This window comes from Danio rerio, chromosome 23, assembly GCF_052040795.2.
Source record: "Danio rerio strain M-AB ecotype USA chromosome 23, GRCz13ab, whole genome shotgun sequence".
Taxonomy (NCBI): domain Eukaryota; kingdom Metazoa; phylum Chordata; class Actinopteri; order Cypriniformes; family Danionidae; genus Danio; species Danio rerio.
In genome coordinates, this window is record NC_141043.1 from 27,003,581 (window position 1) to 27,020,164 (window position 16,584).

Genomic DNA, 16,584 nt, shown 5'->3' on the forward strand with positions numbered 1-16,584 from the left:
CAGCAGGCGTCCTTGACTCTGACAGTAGGCAGAGCTCAGTCATTCTTCTCTGACTCGAAACATGTTAAAGCTTTATGCAAATTGATTGAATCACACTCAGGAATCTGACAGGGTGCCATCAGATTTTAAAACAACCAAAGAGACATTGCAAAAGAGCAGTACATTGGCAGTTATGTCGAAAATTTTCTGCACCTGTTTTACACGATACTGGGGGGGAAAAATCGTATCATGATTCATCTTTTGCATAATTCTGATATTTATCTAGCTTTAAAATATTGTGTGTGCAGTTTGTGCTGCCACATTAGCTGGGTTTGCATCTAATGATTTGAATTCACAGCTGATTAAACTTCCTTTATTAATTTGTGAATTAAGCTCTGTTCCCATTCTATGTATTCAAAAGATTAAAATTGTCAATTTCTAGAAAGCAAATGATCAACAATACATATGGAAGTGCAATGGACTGCAATATCTAACACTGTCATATTATCTAACATACAGAGGGGATTAGGGCAATTTTTCTATATGCATTTCCATTGTGCTTTATTCACGTTTAAGATTTTGTGCATCTTAGTGTTTAAACCCACTAAAGGTGTTTTTGTAAAAATCTGTTAATAAACACCTACAATTAAAGTCAGATTTATTAGCCCCCTGAATTTTTTATATCTTTGCCATGATGACAGTAAATAATATTTGACTAGATATTTTTCAGGACACTTCTATACAGCTTAAAGTGATGTTAAAAGGCTTAACTAGGTTAGTTTGGTTAACTAGACAGGTTAGGGTAATTAGGCAAGTTGTTGTATAACGATGTCTTGTTCTGTATACTATCGAAAAAAATATATAGCCTAAAGCGGCTAATAATTTTGTCCCTAAAATTATTTTCTAAAAATTAAAAGCTGCTTTTATTCTAGCTGAAATAAAACAAATAAGACTTTCTCTAGAAGAAAAAACAATATCAGACATACTGTGAACATGCCCTTGCTCTCTTAAACATCATTTGGCAAATATTTAAAAAAGAAAAAAATCAAAGGGGGGCTAATAATTCTGACTTTAACTGTATGTGACTTAATTCTGTCCTATAGTCTGTTATAATTTTAAATGAAAGTGCCTGAAGAATGTGATTTATGGGAGTTTTTATTTAATTATCTGCTTTAGAATAGCATTAAAAGACCTTTATAAGTGCTCCAACAAACCATGGTGGGGGAAAAAGCATTTTTAATATCCCAAACTGTGCACTGTGGTGCAGTGGGTAGCATGATTGCCTCACAGCATGAAGGTCGCTGATTCGAGGCCTGGCTGGGTCAGTTGGTGTTTCTGTGTGGAGTTTGCATGTTCTCCCCATGTTTGTGTGGGTTTCCTCCGGGTGCTCTGGTTTCCCCCATAGTCCAAAGACATGCGCTATAGGTGAATTGAATAAGCTAAATTGTCTGTAGTGTATGAGTGTGAATGCAAGAGTGTATGGGTGTTTCCCAGTGTTGGGTTGCGGCTGGAAGGGCATCTGCTATGTAAAACATATGCTGGATAAGTTGGCGGTTCATTCCACTGTGCCGACCCCTGATGAATAAAGGGACTAAGAGAAAAAGAAAATAAATGAATGAGTCCCAGACTGCACAAAGCAATATGAGAATGTGAATGTTTGTGTCTGTATATACTAGATCTAAAACAACATTTCTCAGGCATATCCAGAGGCATCATTAAATTATTAAAAATTATCTGAATAAGAATAATTATATTAACTAAATGTATTCGTTATATAACAACTTTTTATATATATTGCAACAGAAAAACAAGAATTTACTTTTTTAAAATATAAATATGCATAAAAAGTAATAATAATAATAATAATTATTATTATATTATAATATAATATTATTATTATTATTATTTGTTATTATTTACAACAAAAATGTGGGTTGTGACTTCTGTTTAGGTGAGCGTTTGTGTGTGATTACATTAGTGGCCCAGCCGGACCCGCAGCACGGAGCCGCTCATCTGCTGCAGTCAGCAGCCATTAGCCCTTCACTGTTGAGACTCCTCTGTTACCTCCATAATGCAATTACACAGTGGAGAGTGCAATTTCATGAGCCAGGCTACTGATGGATAGAGCGATGGATGCCTAGAGAAAGCCAGAGAAATTAAATGACAGAGGAATCAAGGCCTCATATTTGTTGCTGCTTTTTCGCTTGATTGTGTTTTTTTCTGTAGTTGTGTGTGTGTGTGTGTGTGCATGTGTGTGCATGTGTGTGTGTGTGTACGCGTGTGTGCGTGCGTGTGTGTGTGCATGTGTGTGTGTGTGTGTGTGAGTGTGAGTGTGTGTGAGTGAAGCGTTAAGTTGTGGTTTTGTGCCCGAGCATGGGTGATTAGATCTATGCAGGTGTTCCTTTCTGCTTTTTTCCATATGCTGCCATTTAAAGCTGCAGTTCAGGTTTTGACGGTTTTGGTGACAGTCTGAAGTCTGCTGAGAATAGCTTTCCATAAAGTGTGTTCTGTTGATTCATTTGGTTGCTCCAAAACACTTTCCGTCTCTTTGTCTTGTTTTTTAACAGTTTCTTTATCTAACCTCTCTAAGCAGTTTTTCTCAAATATAAATTCAGCATTGATTTCATTTTTTTTTTTTGCCTTGCATTTTTTTTATTAATCCCACAAATCATTTACTTACATTTGTTTTTATCTGATTATTGTAGTAGTAGTTTTAAGTCATCAGCAGAATTTTAGCACCCACACTCACCCTCTCTCTCTCTCTCTCTCTCCCTCTCTCTCTCTCTCTCTCTCTCTCTCACACACACATGCACAAACACACACACATGTGAGTGTACGTTTGTTTACATGCATGTAGTTTTATTTTACCTTTTTTAAATAAAAAAATGTCATTAATATTTAAACTTACAAAAATGTTTTAGTTATTTAAACCTCATCATTAAACCTTAACTATTTCTTTTAAGTACAGTTGAAATCAGAATTATTAAACACCCTTTTATTTATTTATTTTATTTTATATATTTGCTAAAGGATGTTTAACAGAGCAAATTTTCACAGTACGTTTGATAATATTTTTTGTTTTATTTCGGCTAAAATAAAAGCTTAATTAATTATTTAATTGTTTAAAAACATTTTAAGGTCAAAATTATTAGCCCCTTTAAGCTATATAGTTTTTCAAAAGTCTACAGAACAAACCATCATTATACAATAACTTCCCTAATTACTCTAACCTGCCTAGTTAATCTAAGTAACCTAGTTAGGCCTTTAAATGTCACTTTAAGCTGTATAAGAAGTGAAAAATATCTAGTCAAATATTATTTACTGTCATCATGGCAAAGAGAAAATGAATCAGTTATTAGTGATGAGTTCTAAACTATTATGTTTAGAAATGTGTTGAAAAAATCTTCACTCTGTTAAACAGAAATTGGGATAAAAAATAAACAGGCTAATAATTCAGAGGGTTTAATAATTCTGACTTCAACTGTACTTCATATTGTTAAAAATGTAACTGAAACGGACACATTTCAAAAGATCATGGGATTATAGTAAATAAAATTCGAAAAAGTTCGACACTATAAGGTCAAATCTTGATCGAAGTGTTATGCCATTGGAATGCTGTCTGTATGTATGTATATATCTACAGTGCTCAGCATAACTGAGTACACCCTATTTTGTAATTTAATATTTTTATCCATTTCTCAGTGAATATAAGTAATCTCTTTTGGTGCGTTTAAACAATACTGATGTATTAAACAGATACATTTATTAAATTAATATTTTAGTCACTAAACATATTTAGAAATTGAAAGATAATACAATTAAATTCGAGCAAAATATTGCAAAACAAATTTCAGTCTACAAAATTTCAACTATTTTTTTATTTCAAAAATAGTTGAATTTTTTTATATATATATATTTTATTATATTTTTTGCTTCTTTTGATTTTTTTGTATTTAATATTTTTATATAGCATATAAATTTGGATGTACTAGGGTTTGGACTGTTATTCTAAGTTATTTTGTTTGATAAGCTACAGATTTGGTTGCGGTACTGACTAATCAAATGTACAATTGAAATCAGAATTTTTAGCCCCCCTGAATTATTTGCCCTCCTGCTTATTTTTTCCCCCAATTTCTGTTTAACAGAGAGAAGATTTAGAACACAACTCTAAACAATTTTAATAACTCATCTCTAATAACTGTTTTATTTTATTGCCATGAAGACAGTACATAATATTTTACCAGATATTTTTCAAGACACTTCTATTCAGCTTTTAAAGGCTTAACTAGGTTTGTTAAGTTAACTAGGCAGGTTAGGGTAATTAGACAAGTTATTGTATAATGATGGTTTGTTCTGTTGACTATCAAAAAAATATAGCTTAAAGGGGCTAACAATTTTAACCTTAAAATGGTTTTAAAAAATTTAAACTGCTTTTCATTCAAAAAATAAGAAGCAAATAAAACTTTCTCCAGAAGAAAAAAATATCATCAGACATACTGTGACAATTTCCTTGCTCTGTTACTCATTATTTGAGAAATATTTAAAAAAGAAAAAAATCAATGGGGGCTAATAATTCTGACTTCAACTGTATATCGCTCAAACATTCAAATGTAATTTTTATGTTTGCTTTAAATGTATAAAACCATTAACTAGACAGTGATTTCACTTTATGTATTTATAATTCTCAGCTTCACTTCATATATTTAACTATATATTATGTACTTCAGCATTTACCTTGTTTAACATGTCAGTTTTCAATGTCATCCTCCTAACAGTTATCTGTCGATTTTTCGATTGTTTACTCTTGGTAGGTTGGTATGATTAAAACTCCAGAGCTTAGTGCACATTAAACAAGTGAACCAATAACCTGAAAAGATGGCTCTCAGTCTGTTTTCAAATGATTTCTGATGTGCTACGGCTGAAATATGAATGACAATAGCATCAAAACTAACCAAAACAGGATATGATGTCACAAGATGTGACCATAAAAATGACAGAATTAAAAAAATAATAATTGAAAAGTAAACATGATGTTTGCCTATATTGGATATGCTTTATGTTGTTGCTCAAATATTCAAATGTAATTTTTATGTTTGCTATCAATGTATAAAATCATTAACTAGACAGTTATTTCACTTTATTTATTTATAATTCTTAGCTTCACCTCATATACAGTATTTACCTTATTATTATGTAACTCAGCATTTTCCCTGTTTAATATGTCAGTTTTCAACAACATCCTCCTAACTGTTGTCTGTCTTTTCCATCTTTTCCATTCTGTCTGTCATCCCTCATTTCCAAACCCCCTGCTCTTTCCCCGTTGCGACTCCATCTGTTTGTTCTGGGCAGGAGGAATGATGAGGTCACCCACATTAAAATCCAGAACTCGGGGGACTATTATGACCTGTACGGAGGGGAGAAGTTCGCCACGCTGGCTGAGCTGGTCCAGTATTACACCGAGCAGCACGACCTCCTGAGGGAACGCAATGGAGATGTTATTGAGCTCAAATACCCACTCAACTGCAAAGACCCCACATCTGAGAGGTACAGTCTTTCCAAATCTCTACCTAGACTTAATATTGAGTGGACAGAATAAATCCTGCCCCCTAGTGTTCAAACATCAGTGCAAAGGAAGAGCTGTGGTTTGTTTGGCAGAACTTGTTTGTGCTTATGTTAGGGGGGTGGGGGGCTAACAGTTTGTGTTTCTTCTTTCTGTTTTGACATTTATGTTTTTGAGGTCCAGAATCGTTTTTTGGGTCCAGTATACTTTATAACTTCCTTCACCTATGTAAATAATTACGTTTGATGTTTCTGTGGTGTGTATGGTGCAACATCCTGTAGGCTGTGAAATCTAAGTGTTTATAAATGGGTCAAAGATGCCTTTTAAACATCAAGGCAATAAACATGTCATTTAGATTTACATTTAGTTGTTGTTGTTGTTTAAACTTATTTACTTAGGACACCCATTGTCATGTACATTTAGAAAAATCATTTAAATATTAAAAGACTCAAATTCAAAATACTATTTAATTTTCTTTTGAAATTTTATAATACAGTAATATACTCCAATAGTGCTAATAATTTATATAATAATAATGTAATAATAATTTTGACCTTAAAATGTTTTTTAAAAAATTTTAAAAAACTGCTTTCATTCTAGCCGAAATAAAACAAATAAGACTTTCTCCAGAAGAAAAAATATTATCAGACATACTGTGAAAATTTCCTTGCTCTGTTAAACATCGTTTGGGAAATTCTAAAAAAAATAATAATAATAAAAAATCAACTGTATTAAAAAAAATTTATGTTTACTTATTGTTTAATATAGCATTGTTATTTTATTTTCACATAAATATATATTTTGCTGAATGACATTATTTAACCCATGTTTTGACCTTTTATTTTCACTAGTTATCTGAAACATTAAATCAGATCTTTTTGCTCTATTTTTCTTTCTGCAGACATTATAAATGGCTGTTTTGCCTTTGACACATACATGACATGGTGTAGGTGATAGACATATTTACATCTAAAGATTATATTCTATATGTATGTTTTTGTGGTTTTTTTAGTTTGTTAGCAAACACCTCCCACACATATCCTCATATCATAACAGCTCCAACTCTCTTTAGTTTTACAAGATCTCTACCGACACCTCTGCTTATTTTCCAACCGCAAACTAAATTTTATGCTATAGTCTTTATATAGTGAAAGTTGGAGTGTGCATTTAAAGTGACAATGTAAAAATATATTGGTGGTCAACATTTAAAAAGCAGGTGTTTTTGTGTGGGGGAGCAGTTATTAATATTCACATCATTTACAGGAATGTTTACATGTGGAACAGCAGGAAACATATACAGTATGCTGTATCTTCTTTTTTTTTGTGTGAGTGTTCACACTTGGTATATTTAAAGCCCCATTAATATTAGTTAGTGAATAAGTGTAATAACCACTGCTATCTAGAGCTTATTGCACATTAAACAAGTGAACCAATACCCTGAAAAGATGGCTCTTGTTTTCAAATAATTTCAGATGCACTACGGATGAAATATGAATGATAATGGGCCAAAGGCATCAAAACAAACCAAAAACAGGATATGATGTCTCAAGATGTGACCATAAAAATGACAGAATATGCAAGCATACAAGTTTTCTCATCATAATCCTGATTTTGCCCATTGCAGATCAATACAGTTTACAGAAACAAAAAGTGTTTTTGCAGCAAGTTTTCAGCTTCAGATGTTTGTGACTGACAAATTTCTGGGGGTATTTTGACTTAAAGTTTTTTTTTTTTTTTTTTTTTTTGAGTTCACAACTGTTTAAAAAAAATATCACATACAGACTTTGTGTATGTTCTGCTGCAAAAAAACAAATTTTTTTATGTAGCTTTATGTTTGGTCCAAAAATGCTAAATGCTAAAAAAATGCTAACACAAAGCTAGCAAGAACTGTATATTTTTCCTACACTTTTTCTTTTGTCTAAATCAAACAAACCTACAAAATTGAGTTTCAAGTGTAAAAAATACAGTTGAAGTCAGAATTATTAGCCCCCCTTTGATTTTTTTCTTTTTAAAATATTTCCCAAATTATGTTTAACAGAGCACGGAAATTTTCACAGTTTCTTTTTTTTCAGCTAGAATAAAAGCAGTTTTTAATTTTTTAAACACCATTTTAGGGACAAAATTATTAGCCCCTTAAAGCTATATATTTATTTAATAGTCTAAAGAACAAACCATCATTATACAATGACTTGCCTAATTACCCTAACCTGCCTAGTTAACCTAACTAACATAGTTAAGCCTTTAAATGTCACTTTAAGCTGTATAGAAGTGTCTTGAAAAATATCTAGTCAAATATTTTTTTACTGTCATCATGGCAAAGATAAAATAAATCAGTTATTAGAAATGAGTTATTAAAACTATTATGTTTAGAAATGTGCTGAAAAAAAATCTTCTCTCCGTTACACAGAAATTGGGGGGAAAAAATAAACAGGGGGGCTAATAATTCTGACTTCAACTGTATGTATTTTCAGAAACAGGAGGCCCATTAATGAGAATTTCTGTGGTTTGTGTTTTGCCTGTTGTCAGGTGGTATCATGGACATCTCTCAGGAAGAGACGCTGAAAAGCTCCTTACAGAGAAGGGTAAATCCGGAAGCTTCCTGGTGAGAGAGAGTCAAAGTAAACCTGGGGACTTTGTGCTTTCTGTCCTCACTAATGAAGAAAAGCATGAAAATGTAGACCGCAAGACTAAAGTCACACATGTCATGATCCGTTATCAGGTAAAAACAGGGTAACATTTCACTATTTCCTTAAGGAAAAAAAAGAAGATTAAAATAAATGTCTATTTAAAAAAAAAAAATTTTTTTATGTCTTTTACCAGGATGGAAAATATGATGTAGGAGGAGGGGAGAGGTTTGACACCTTAGCAGATTTAGTAGAGCATTATAAGAAAAACCCCATGGTCGAGAAGAGTGGAATTGTTGTGCACCTTAAACAGGTGAGTAAATCAAACCAAGCCTGAAAGAAACACATTTTTCCTTCAGACAAGCAATTACAGTAGCTGCAAATGCAAAACAAGTGCCTTTCAAAGATCTGGGTCTGCAATTTATTATTATTTTTTAAAGAACCATTACTTATATTTATGCACTAAATTGACAAAGTGACCAAGAAATGTATAATTTTAAAAAATGTTTCTATATCAATCAATTTTATATTTAGTTTGAAATGAATCATGAAAAAAAGTTCACAAATTCTTCAAGAAAATATTCATTGTTTTCAACTTTGATAATATTAAGAAATGCAGTGGTGGAAAGAGTACTGAAAAAAAATCATACTTAGATAAATTAAAGTAGTGCAAGTAGATGTAGTGCAAGTAGAGATAAAGTATCTGTTGTAAATATTACTCTAAGTATGAGTAAAAAGTAGCCCTTTTAAAAGTACTCGAGTAGTGAGTACCATTTAATTTGTGGATGTGTGTAAACGTAATATTCTGTAGTGCATTTAGTTATTGCCCAGCAGGCACAGAACGTCATAAGACGTTAATATTAGGTTAGATTTAGATTGTGACCTAAATTTAATGGTTAGCCAGCATCTAGGAACGTTATTTTGAAGTCCAAGGATGAATGACGTCAAATGACGTTGATATTTGATTGATTTTAGGGTTTAGGAAGTGAACAAAAACATTGAGCCAACAACTTAAAGGGGTGGTCCACTATGATATCATATTTTAAACTTTAGTTGATGTGTAATGTAGCTGTGTGAATATAAACAACATCTCTGAATGTAAAAAGTTCTCAATTTAATGCAAAGGGAGACCTTGATTTTTACGGAGTTAAGCCTACAATGAACAAATTTTGGGGACTACAAAAAATACTTCCACCCCCTGTGAGATCACAAAGGTTCGTTTACTGTGCATACAAACTGCGCAGGTAAGGCGCAAAAGCAGAAAATCTCCTCAAAGCAGAAGCTGTGAGCTACAACCTGTAAGTGTTTTTATTTGTTAAAATTGATCATGACATGTACAGTGTATAGCGTTAACGGTACGCTGTAGCAACGATGTAAACAATGCGAAATGCTGCTTTGCGGGCAAACGATTTAGCTACAAATTCATATTTATCAGTCAAACTGCTGTAAACACACACACACACTCCACCAGCACGTTCGTGACTCTTATGTGTGTGCGCGACTTTGCATTGATTGTCTTCAGGCAGTTTTTCCATGTTTTTCACATCTCAGATAATGAAGTCGCAAAAGATATGTAGATGATTCATATTACTTACACCTGCATATTCCGGATATATATGAAAGCCGTCTTGTAAAGCATAGAGTTAAAAAAATACAGGTTAGCTTACCTGACTCGTGGTAGCAGCAGAATAATAAATCAAGGCTCACACATCTTGTGCTTTATTCTTCTGTCACGATATATTATAGAAAATAACTTAATCCGAGCATCAGAGAAAAAGAAAAAAAAACTCCCGTGCACATGCGCTTGTTACAGAAAGTTCACACATTCACTCACACTCACACACACATAGACGCAGACAACATTCACTCACACACACACACACACACACATAGACACACACAAAGACAAGGTCTCTTTAAGGAGCTGCACCCAATTTTCACTCGTTACAGACACTTGTCAGATTTTATTTTAGTGAGCAGGCAGGTGGTTGAATGATTGTTTACACAGCAGAAAAGCGCATGCTTTCATGGGCGTGACGTGGAGCCAATCCGCGAATAGCAGCACATTATGACGATGACCAATCAGAGTCACTTAAGGGCAGGCCTTTCAGAGGAACTAGGAAATTTGACAGTCATTTTCATGTTAGCTGAGTAGCTGTGTATAATCAAAGTGAGATATATGAAAAAATAACGCGATTTCCTTCAAGTGAAACATGAGCACACATTGCTTTGCATCTTATAAACACAATTAAGCCTTAAAATTACATTCTGGACCACCCCTTAAAACTAGCTTCATATTGACGTCAAATACTGACATTTATTCATCAGGTATGGCAACCAAATCCAACATCTGATAGACGTCATAGTGGTAACGTCCACACAACGTCAAACTGTAACTGTCAGGGTTCTGCCACTTTGGTCTTGTAAATTCTTGTTTTGGTGGCAGAGCTCTGACACTTCTCATGTCGGGTCCTGTTTCTGTCTCTGTGTGAGCGCGCGCCGTCATGGGTGTACGTAGAGTGTGCGCGTTCCTGCTTGACGCGGCCGCGCGCGCGCTCTGCGTCACTCAGACGCGTGCGCTCTTGTACTCGTGTTTGTGTTTTCGTTTGTCAGCAGCGTGGTGTTTCATTCCCAGCGTCTCAGTCTTGTTGGTTTCGGTTTTGGTCGGCGCTGGGATGAAGCATGCACGCTGCGTGTGTGTGCGCGCACGGTGAGTGCTTTCATTCATCGTGTGCTCGTGTCTTGCGTCTTTTGTCAAAGCACGTGGCTCGGTGTTTACATTGTGGTCACGTGCTTTTGTCGTGTGCTTCAGTGTTGTGTTGTGTGAGCGCATGGCTTGTATTGTCTCTCTGTGTCATGCGCTCTCCCGTCTATTGTCTTGTCCCACCCACCTTGTTACCTTGTTTGTAATTATTATTTTCACCTGTCCGCCTGTCTGTTTATTGGTTTGTCTTTCCTATTTATTCTCCTAGTGTGCTCTGTTCCGTGCTGGTCCGTTATTGATTGTTCCCTTCTCTGTTGTATCTGCTGATTTCTAGTCTACAACAGTGGTTTAATGTATTGTCTTGTCAAGTTCCAGACCTTGTCTAGTTGAGTGTGTAATATGTTGTGTTTTTCCCCACATGGGGAGATTTGAGTTTTGTTTTTGTTTTATTTTTCATTAAACTCTTCATTCCCTGCATTTGGGTCCTCGCCTCCTCTTCATCACCCCCATACCGTGACAGTAACATCATTTGGCGTTGATATTTGGTTGATTTTTGGTTGTATGTTGGACATTGGCATCGGTCTGACTTTGAGTTCTGACGTCAACCCGATTTTCAATTCCAAACAAAATGTAACGTCTCCACGACGTTGGGGTACAACGTCAATCTAATGTCATTTTGACGTCTTGTGCCAGCTGGGTGTTTAAGGCTATTTCGATCATCATACAGTAAACATCTGTCATCTTCTCATCAGTGACATGCATCTAAACAGTCTCTGGGTCAATGCGTGTAAAGATTTTGGACATCTTCTTGGACCCTTTTGATGCTTGCAAACAGTTTGCTGCAATTATAAATCGCCCATGTCTTGAGGTAGTTTGTTATGATGCAATTTACCTTTTATGTGCGATTTGATTAGACAGGAATCACAGGACTGATTTTTCTAATCCACAGCAACAGGAAATAATAAAAAAGTGACTGCAGGTTGAAGGAATGTAGTGGAGTAAAAGTACTAATTACAGCCTTAATTAGAAACTAAAAATACCCAAACATACTGTAAATGCATACTGTATCGTTTTATATTATGAATCCTTAAGCATAGTGATATATATTCAGTTTTACAACAAAGTGTTTAACTTAAAGTGTGTTTTGCCTTACTTAATTTTTATTACTTAAATGCCACATTTTCATTTTTTAAAGTTACATTTTTTTAATTTTTGCTCTCTCTTCTTATCATATTCAAGCCATTCAATGCCACGAGGATAAATGCTGCAAACATTGAGAACAGGGTACACGAACTAAATAAAGTTGCCGACAACTCCGAGAAACCCAAGCAAGGCTTCTGGGAAGAATTTGAGGTATTTCTGGCCTTGTGCATTTGTCTGCTCATATTTTCTGTTACAGTCATGGGATGTGGTGATTCAGTCCAGGTTTTTGTTTGGGAATAGATTGGATTTTCCGCTGTTTGATATGAGAGTTGTTTATAGAAAGCCTCTCTGCTAGCTGACCTCTTAAACCGCAGTTCCTGTAGGGTGGAAGCTGTCCAGATAAACGGGACATTCCTGTAGGGGGTGCTGACATTCTCATTACACAGCAAAATTTGGATGTATGTGATTTTAAAGGGGGTAGTTCACCCAAAAAATGGAAATTACCTCATCATTTACTCTCCCTCATGTGGTTTTTAAACCTTTGTATGTTTCTGTTGAATATGAAAGAAGATATTCCAAAGAAAGCTGAAAACCAGTAACCATTGACTTCCATAGTTGGAAAACATTTACTATGAAAGTCAATGGGTTCAAGCTAACAGCATTTTTCAGAATATCTTCTTTTGGCAAGCTCACTCTTGTACACCCAAGTTACAGTGAAACCAAAAATGATTCAAGGACATTCTCACATTATCACAGTTTATTCCCTGTAGTTTAGTTTAAACTGTTTTAGAACTGACTAATTGCAATAATCAACTTAACTTTGGCTAAGATAACCATTACATAATGTTATTTTTACCAATCAACAAAAATTATTCAGGATAATGCATTTGTAGTCTGACAATATTTGCACAATTATCAAGTGTTTTTTCCACATTTTGACACAATGCCAGCCTGTAGTCTCTGCTTTCAGTCAGCTTCATGCAAATCTCAACTTCATTATTTTCTGCAGCAGTTTCGTAAGTTCATGTTGGTTTTTAGTCCACCTTATGAACAGTTTTGGGGTATAATATGTCACAGTTTACTTTATTTTAGGAACCTCAATTGTAAATGTTAATTTAACTATAGTTACATGCACCCACTAGTAAAAATAAATATAAAAATATTTATATGTTGCATGAATAATTTCTGGTTTTAATGTATAACTTAATCAAAAGATGTAAAATATAGGTATAACGTGAATATGTATTCACAATATTATCACAATAATAAAGCTTTACAAGCAGACTACTGTGTATTATTATTATTATTATTATTATTATTATTATTATTATTATTATTATGGTCTTCTTTTTATCATTAAGCAAAGAAAAAACTTTTGCAAAGTTAGGAACACACAGATAAGGAGGGTTACATAACTGAAATCGCATCATTTATTCATTCATTCATTTTCTTGTCGGCTTAGTCCCTTTATTAATCTGGGGTCGCCACAGCGGAATGAACTGCCAACTTATCCAGCACATTTTTATGCAGCGGATGCCCTTCCAGCCATCATACACACACACATTCATACACTATGGACAATTTAGCCTACCTAATTTACCTAATTTACCTGTAAGATATAAGACTTACAACAAGCAATAAAATAATTAGACTTTCTTAAAAGAGTTGACATGCATATCAAAGTCTTTCCTGAAAATAAAAAGTAAAGGATTGTGTTTGAAACGTTGCATTTAATGGATGCAAAAAGCTATACAATTATAGTAAGAAGGGTCTAGATACAAAGAGTAACCAAAAAGTAATAATTTGGGGGCTGTATGTAAGTCTGGATATAAGTATTTGTCAACAAAATTGAAAAGTCAAGTGGTGCAGTAGGTAGTGCTGTCGCCTCACATCAAGAAGGTCGCTGGTTCAGCCTCGGCCGGGTCAGCCTCAGCCGGGTCAGTTGGCATTTCTGTATGGCTAATGTGTATGCTAATGTGTATGTATGTGTGCAAAAAAGTGTATGGGTTTCCCAGTAATGGGTTTCAGCTGGAAGGGCATCCACTGTGTAAAACATATACTGGATAAGTTGGCCGTTCATTCCGCTGTGGCAACTGCAGATTAATAAAGGGACTAAGCCAAAAAGAAAATGAATGAATGAATGAATGAATGAATGAATGAATGAATGAATGAATGAATGAATGAATGAAGAATGAATAAATTGAAAAGTCAAGCCAAAACTTTGCAATACATGCACTTGCAAAATGAATTACTTAATGTTTCGACTGAATCTTCGACTGAAGATAAAAAAAGAACTTTTGTGGAAAATACTATTATTAAATAGCAAGTTTGTAATTTACCATTTAGCAATTCTGAATAATTTTAAAAGAGACTTCACCAACTTTATAAGATGAGAAGAATTTATGTGGAAGAAACCAAAACTTTTCCCATTCTACAGTGTGTCACAAATGATGATTTTTTTTTTAATTACACAAGTAAAAAGATATGAGATACCGGATGTCTTTGTTTGACTTGGAATTGAGAAGATTTTGGTCGACAAAAAAAGTTTGTGTTGTCAATATGAAAAATCTAAAGGAGCTTTAGGGCCAGGTATAATAAAGTCAGGCATTTCACTAAAAAAAATAAATACTTTTTAGTTAGGGGGACTAGAAAAGAAAATGTGTCCACAAATTGTTTAAATGAGAAAAGAGCACCACCATCATATATGAGTTGCATGATTTAAAATATATTTTATTTACATTTTACTTCTTTTGCAACTTTTGCAGAGCTGGTTTAAACCTAATTATATCACACACATTTATTGGATGAAACAGTTATTATCCATCAAACACTGTCATCTTTTCATTTATTTATGCTTTTGAATTGCATTATGGGACCTTGATCTTTCCTCCAACAGCATTTTATGTTAAAAAGTTGCTAGATCTCTATGTATTATTTATTATACAATATATTGTTTCAAACTGCTAAAATGTCAATAAAAGTCAATTTGATGAACTGCACAGTTGAATTTTTAATATCAAAGGTTCACGGGCGAAAGATAAAGGTCCCATAATGCAAATTCATAGTCGCAAATAAGCAGAGAACGCTTGTGAATTGCAAAATACAGAATCTGTTAATTAACAGACATTTTATAACTAAACATTAAATCTAAACATGGATCCACATTTCATCCTGACTGTCTTTTATTTTGTCTCCTGTGGTTCTGCAGGTTTTACAGCAACAAGAATGTAAACTCCTTTACCCCAGGAAAGAGGGGCAGAGACCAGAAAATAAAAACAAGAACAGATATAAGAATATACTACCATGTGAGTAACGTGCTGTATTTTTCTGGTTTCTTAATGGGAGAGGCATGTTTCATAATGCAACGGTTAATCTCCAGGGCTCTTGTTCATGCTTTGATCATCATTTTCTGGGTTGCAGTTGACACCACTCGAGTGCAGATCAAGGAAGCGGATCCTGATGTTCCCGGATCCGATTACATCAACGCTAACTATATCCGAGTAAGACCCCGCTTCGCTCGTAATGATTACACGTCAATCTGAATGTCAAGCTTTTGCTGGGTTGTTGAGCTGTGATCAATAAGTTTAGAGATTGCATGTTCTTTTTATCCTTATTGATTTTGTTCTTTTTTCATTTAGAGCGTGAATGAAGAAGGACGTCATATGGATGAAGGTAAAGTGTTCATCGCTACTCAGGGCTGCCTTCAGAACACAGTCCTGGACTTCTGGAAAATGGTTTATCAGGAAAATACACATGTTATTGTCATGACAACCAAGGAGATGGAGAGAGGACGGGTAAGGTCCAGGATGAAAATATTGTACATTCATTCATTCATTCATTCATTCATTCATTCATTCATTCATTCGATCGTTCATTAATACATTTATATTTATATTATATTATATTATATTATATTATATTATATTATATTATATTATATTATATTATATTATATTATATTATATTATATTATTTTATATTATATTATATTATATTATATTATATTATATTATATTATTTTATTTTATTTTTTGTCATATTATGTTATATTGTTTGTCATGGGATACATAGAATATAAGAAAATAAACAATTTGTTATAAAAAAAAATATTTTTTATGCTCTTAATTATATTTCCTTAATTATTTGTGATAATAAAAGTAATTTATATTTTTGGGGGGAGAAATTCATTCAGAATTCATATCAGTTTTAAATACACTGACCATAAAACTGCTAAATGATGACAATCTTGATTCAATTACCCATACAATTATATATTCCAGCCACAATGATTTGGTTTTATTTATTAAACATCTGACGAGTGCAATCCCAGTTGGCATAAAATTATGAAACAGCGTCAGTCTTTGGTCTCTTCAACCTTATGGTATGATTATTAGTCAAATTATTGCAGAAGTATTGGGATTAAAGTTTTGATGTAACCACTATTGAATATTGCACAGCAAAATAGACATTCATATTTTTTAAAGTAACACTATTTTATAAATAATGTTTATCAATTACAGTGTTACGCCAAAAGGTGGTGATAAGTTACTATTAAAAATGCATTTGTCATTGAC

At 33.7% G+C, this 16,584-nt stretch overlaps 1 protein-coding gene across 12 annotated transcripts in view; it reads left to right on the top strand.

Annotated features, from left to right (window-relative positions):
* ptpn11b (protein tyrosine phosphatase non-receptor type 11b) overlaps positions 1–16,584 on the top strand; it is a 72,572-nt gene that overhangs the window by 39,212 nt on the left and 16,776 nt on the right. For 8 of the 12 annotated variants that reach the window (XM_087305366.1, XM_087305365.1, XM_087305367.1 and 5 more), the window contains 7 exon segments: positions 5,329–5,523; positions 8,066–8,258; positions 8,360–8,476; positions 12,107–12,220; positions 15,219–15,315; positions 15,431–15,510; positions 15,649–15,804. In XM_087305366.1, the coding sequence (XP_087161492.1) occupies positions 5,329–5,523; positions 8,066–8,258; positions 8,360–8,476; positions 12,107–12,220; positions 15,219–15,315; positions 15,431–15,510; positions 15,649–15,804 (952 nt within the window). 12 annotated transcript variants of the gene reach the window in all.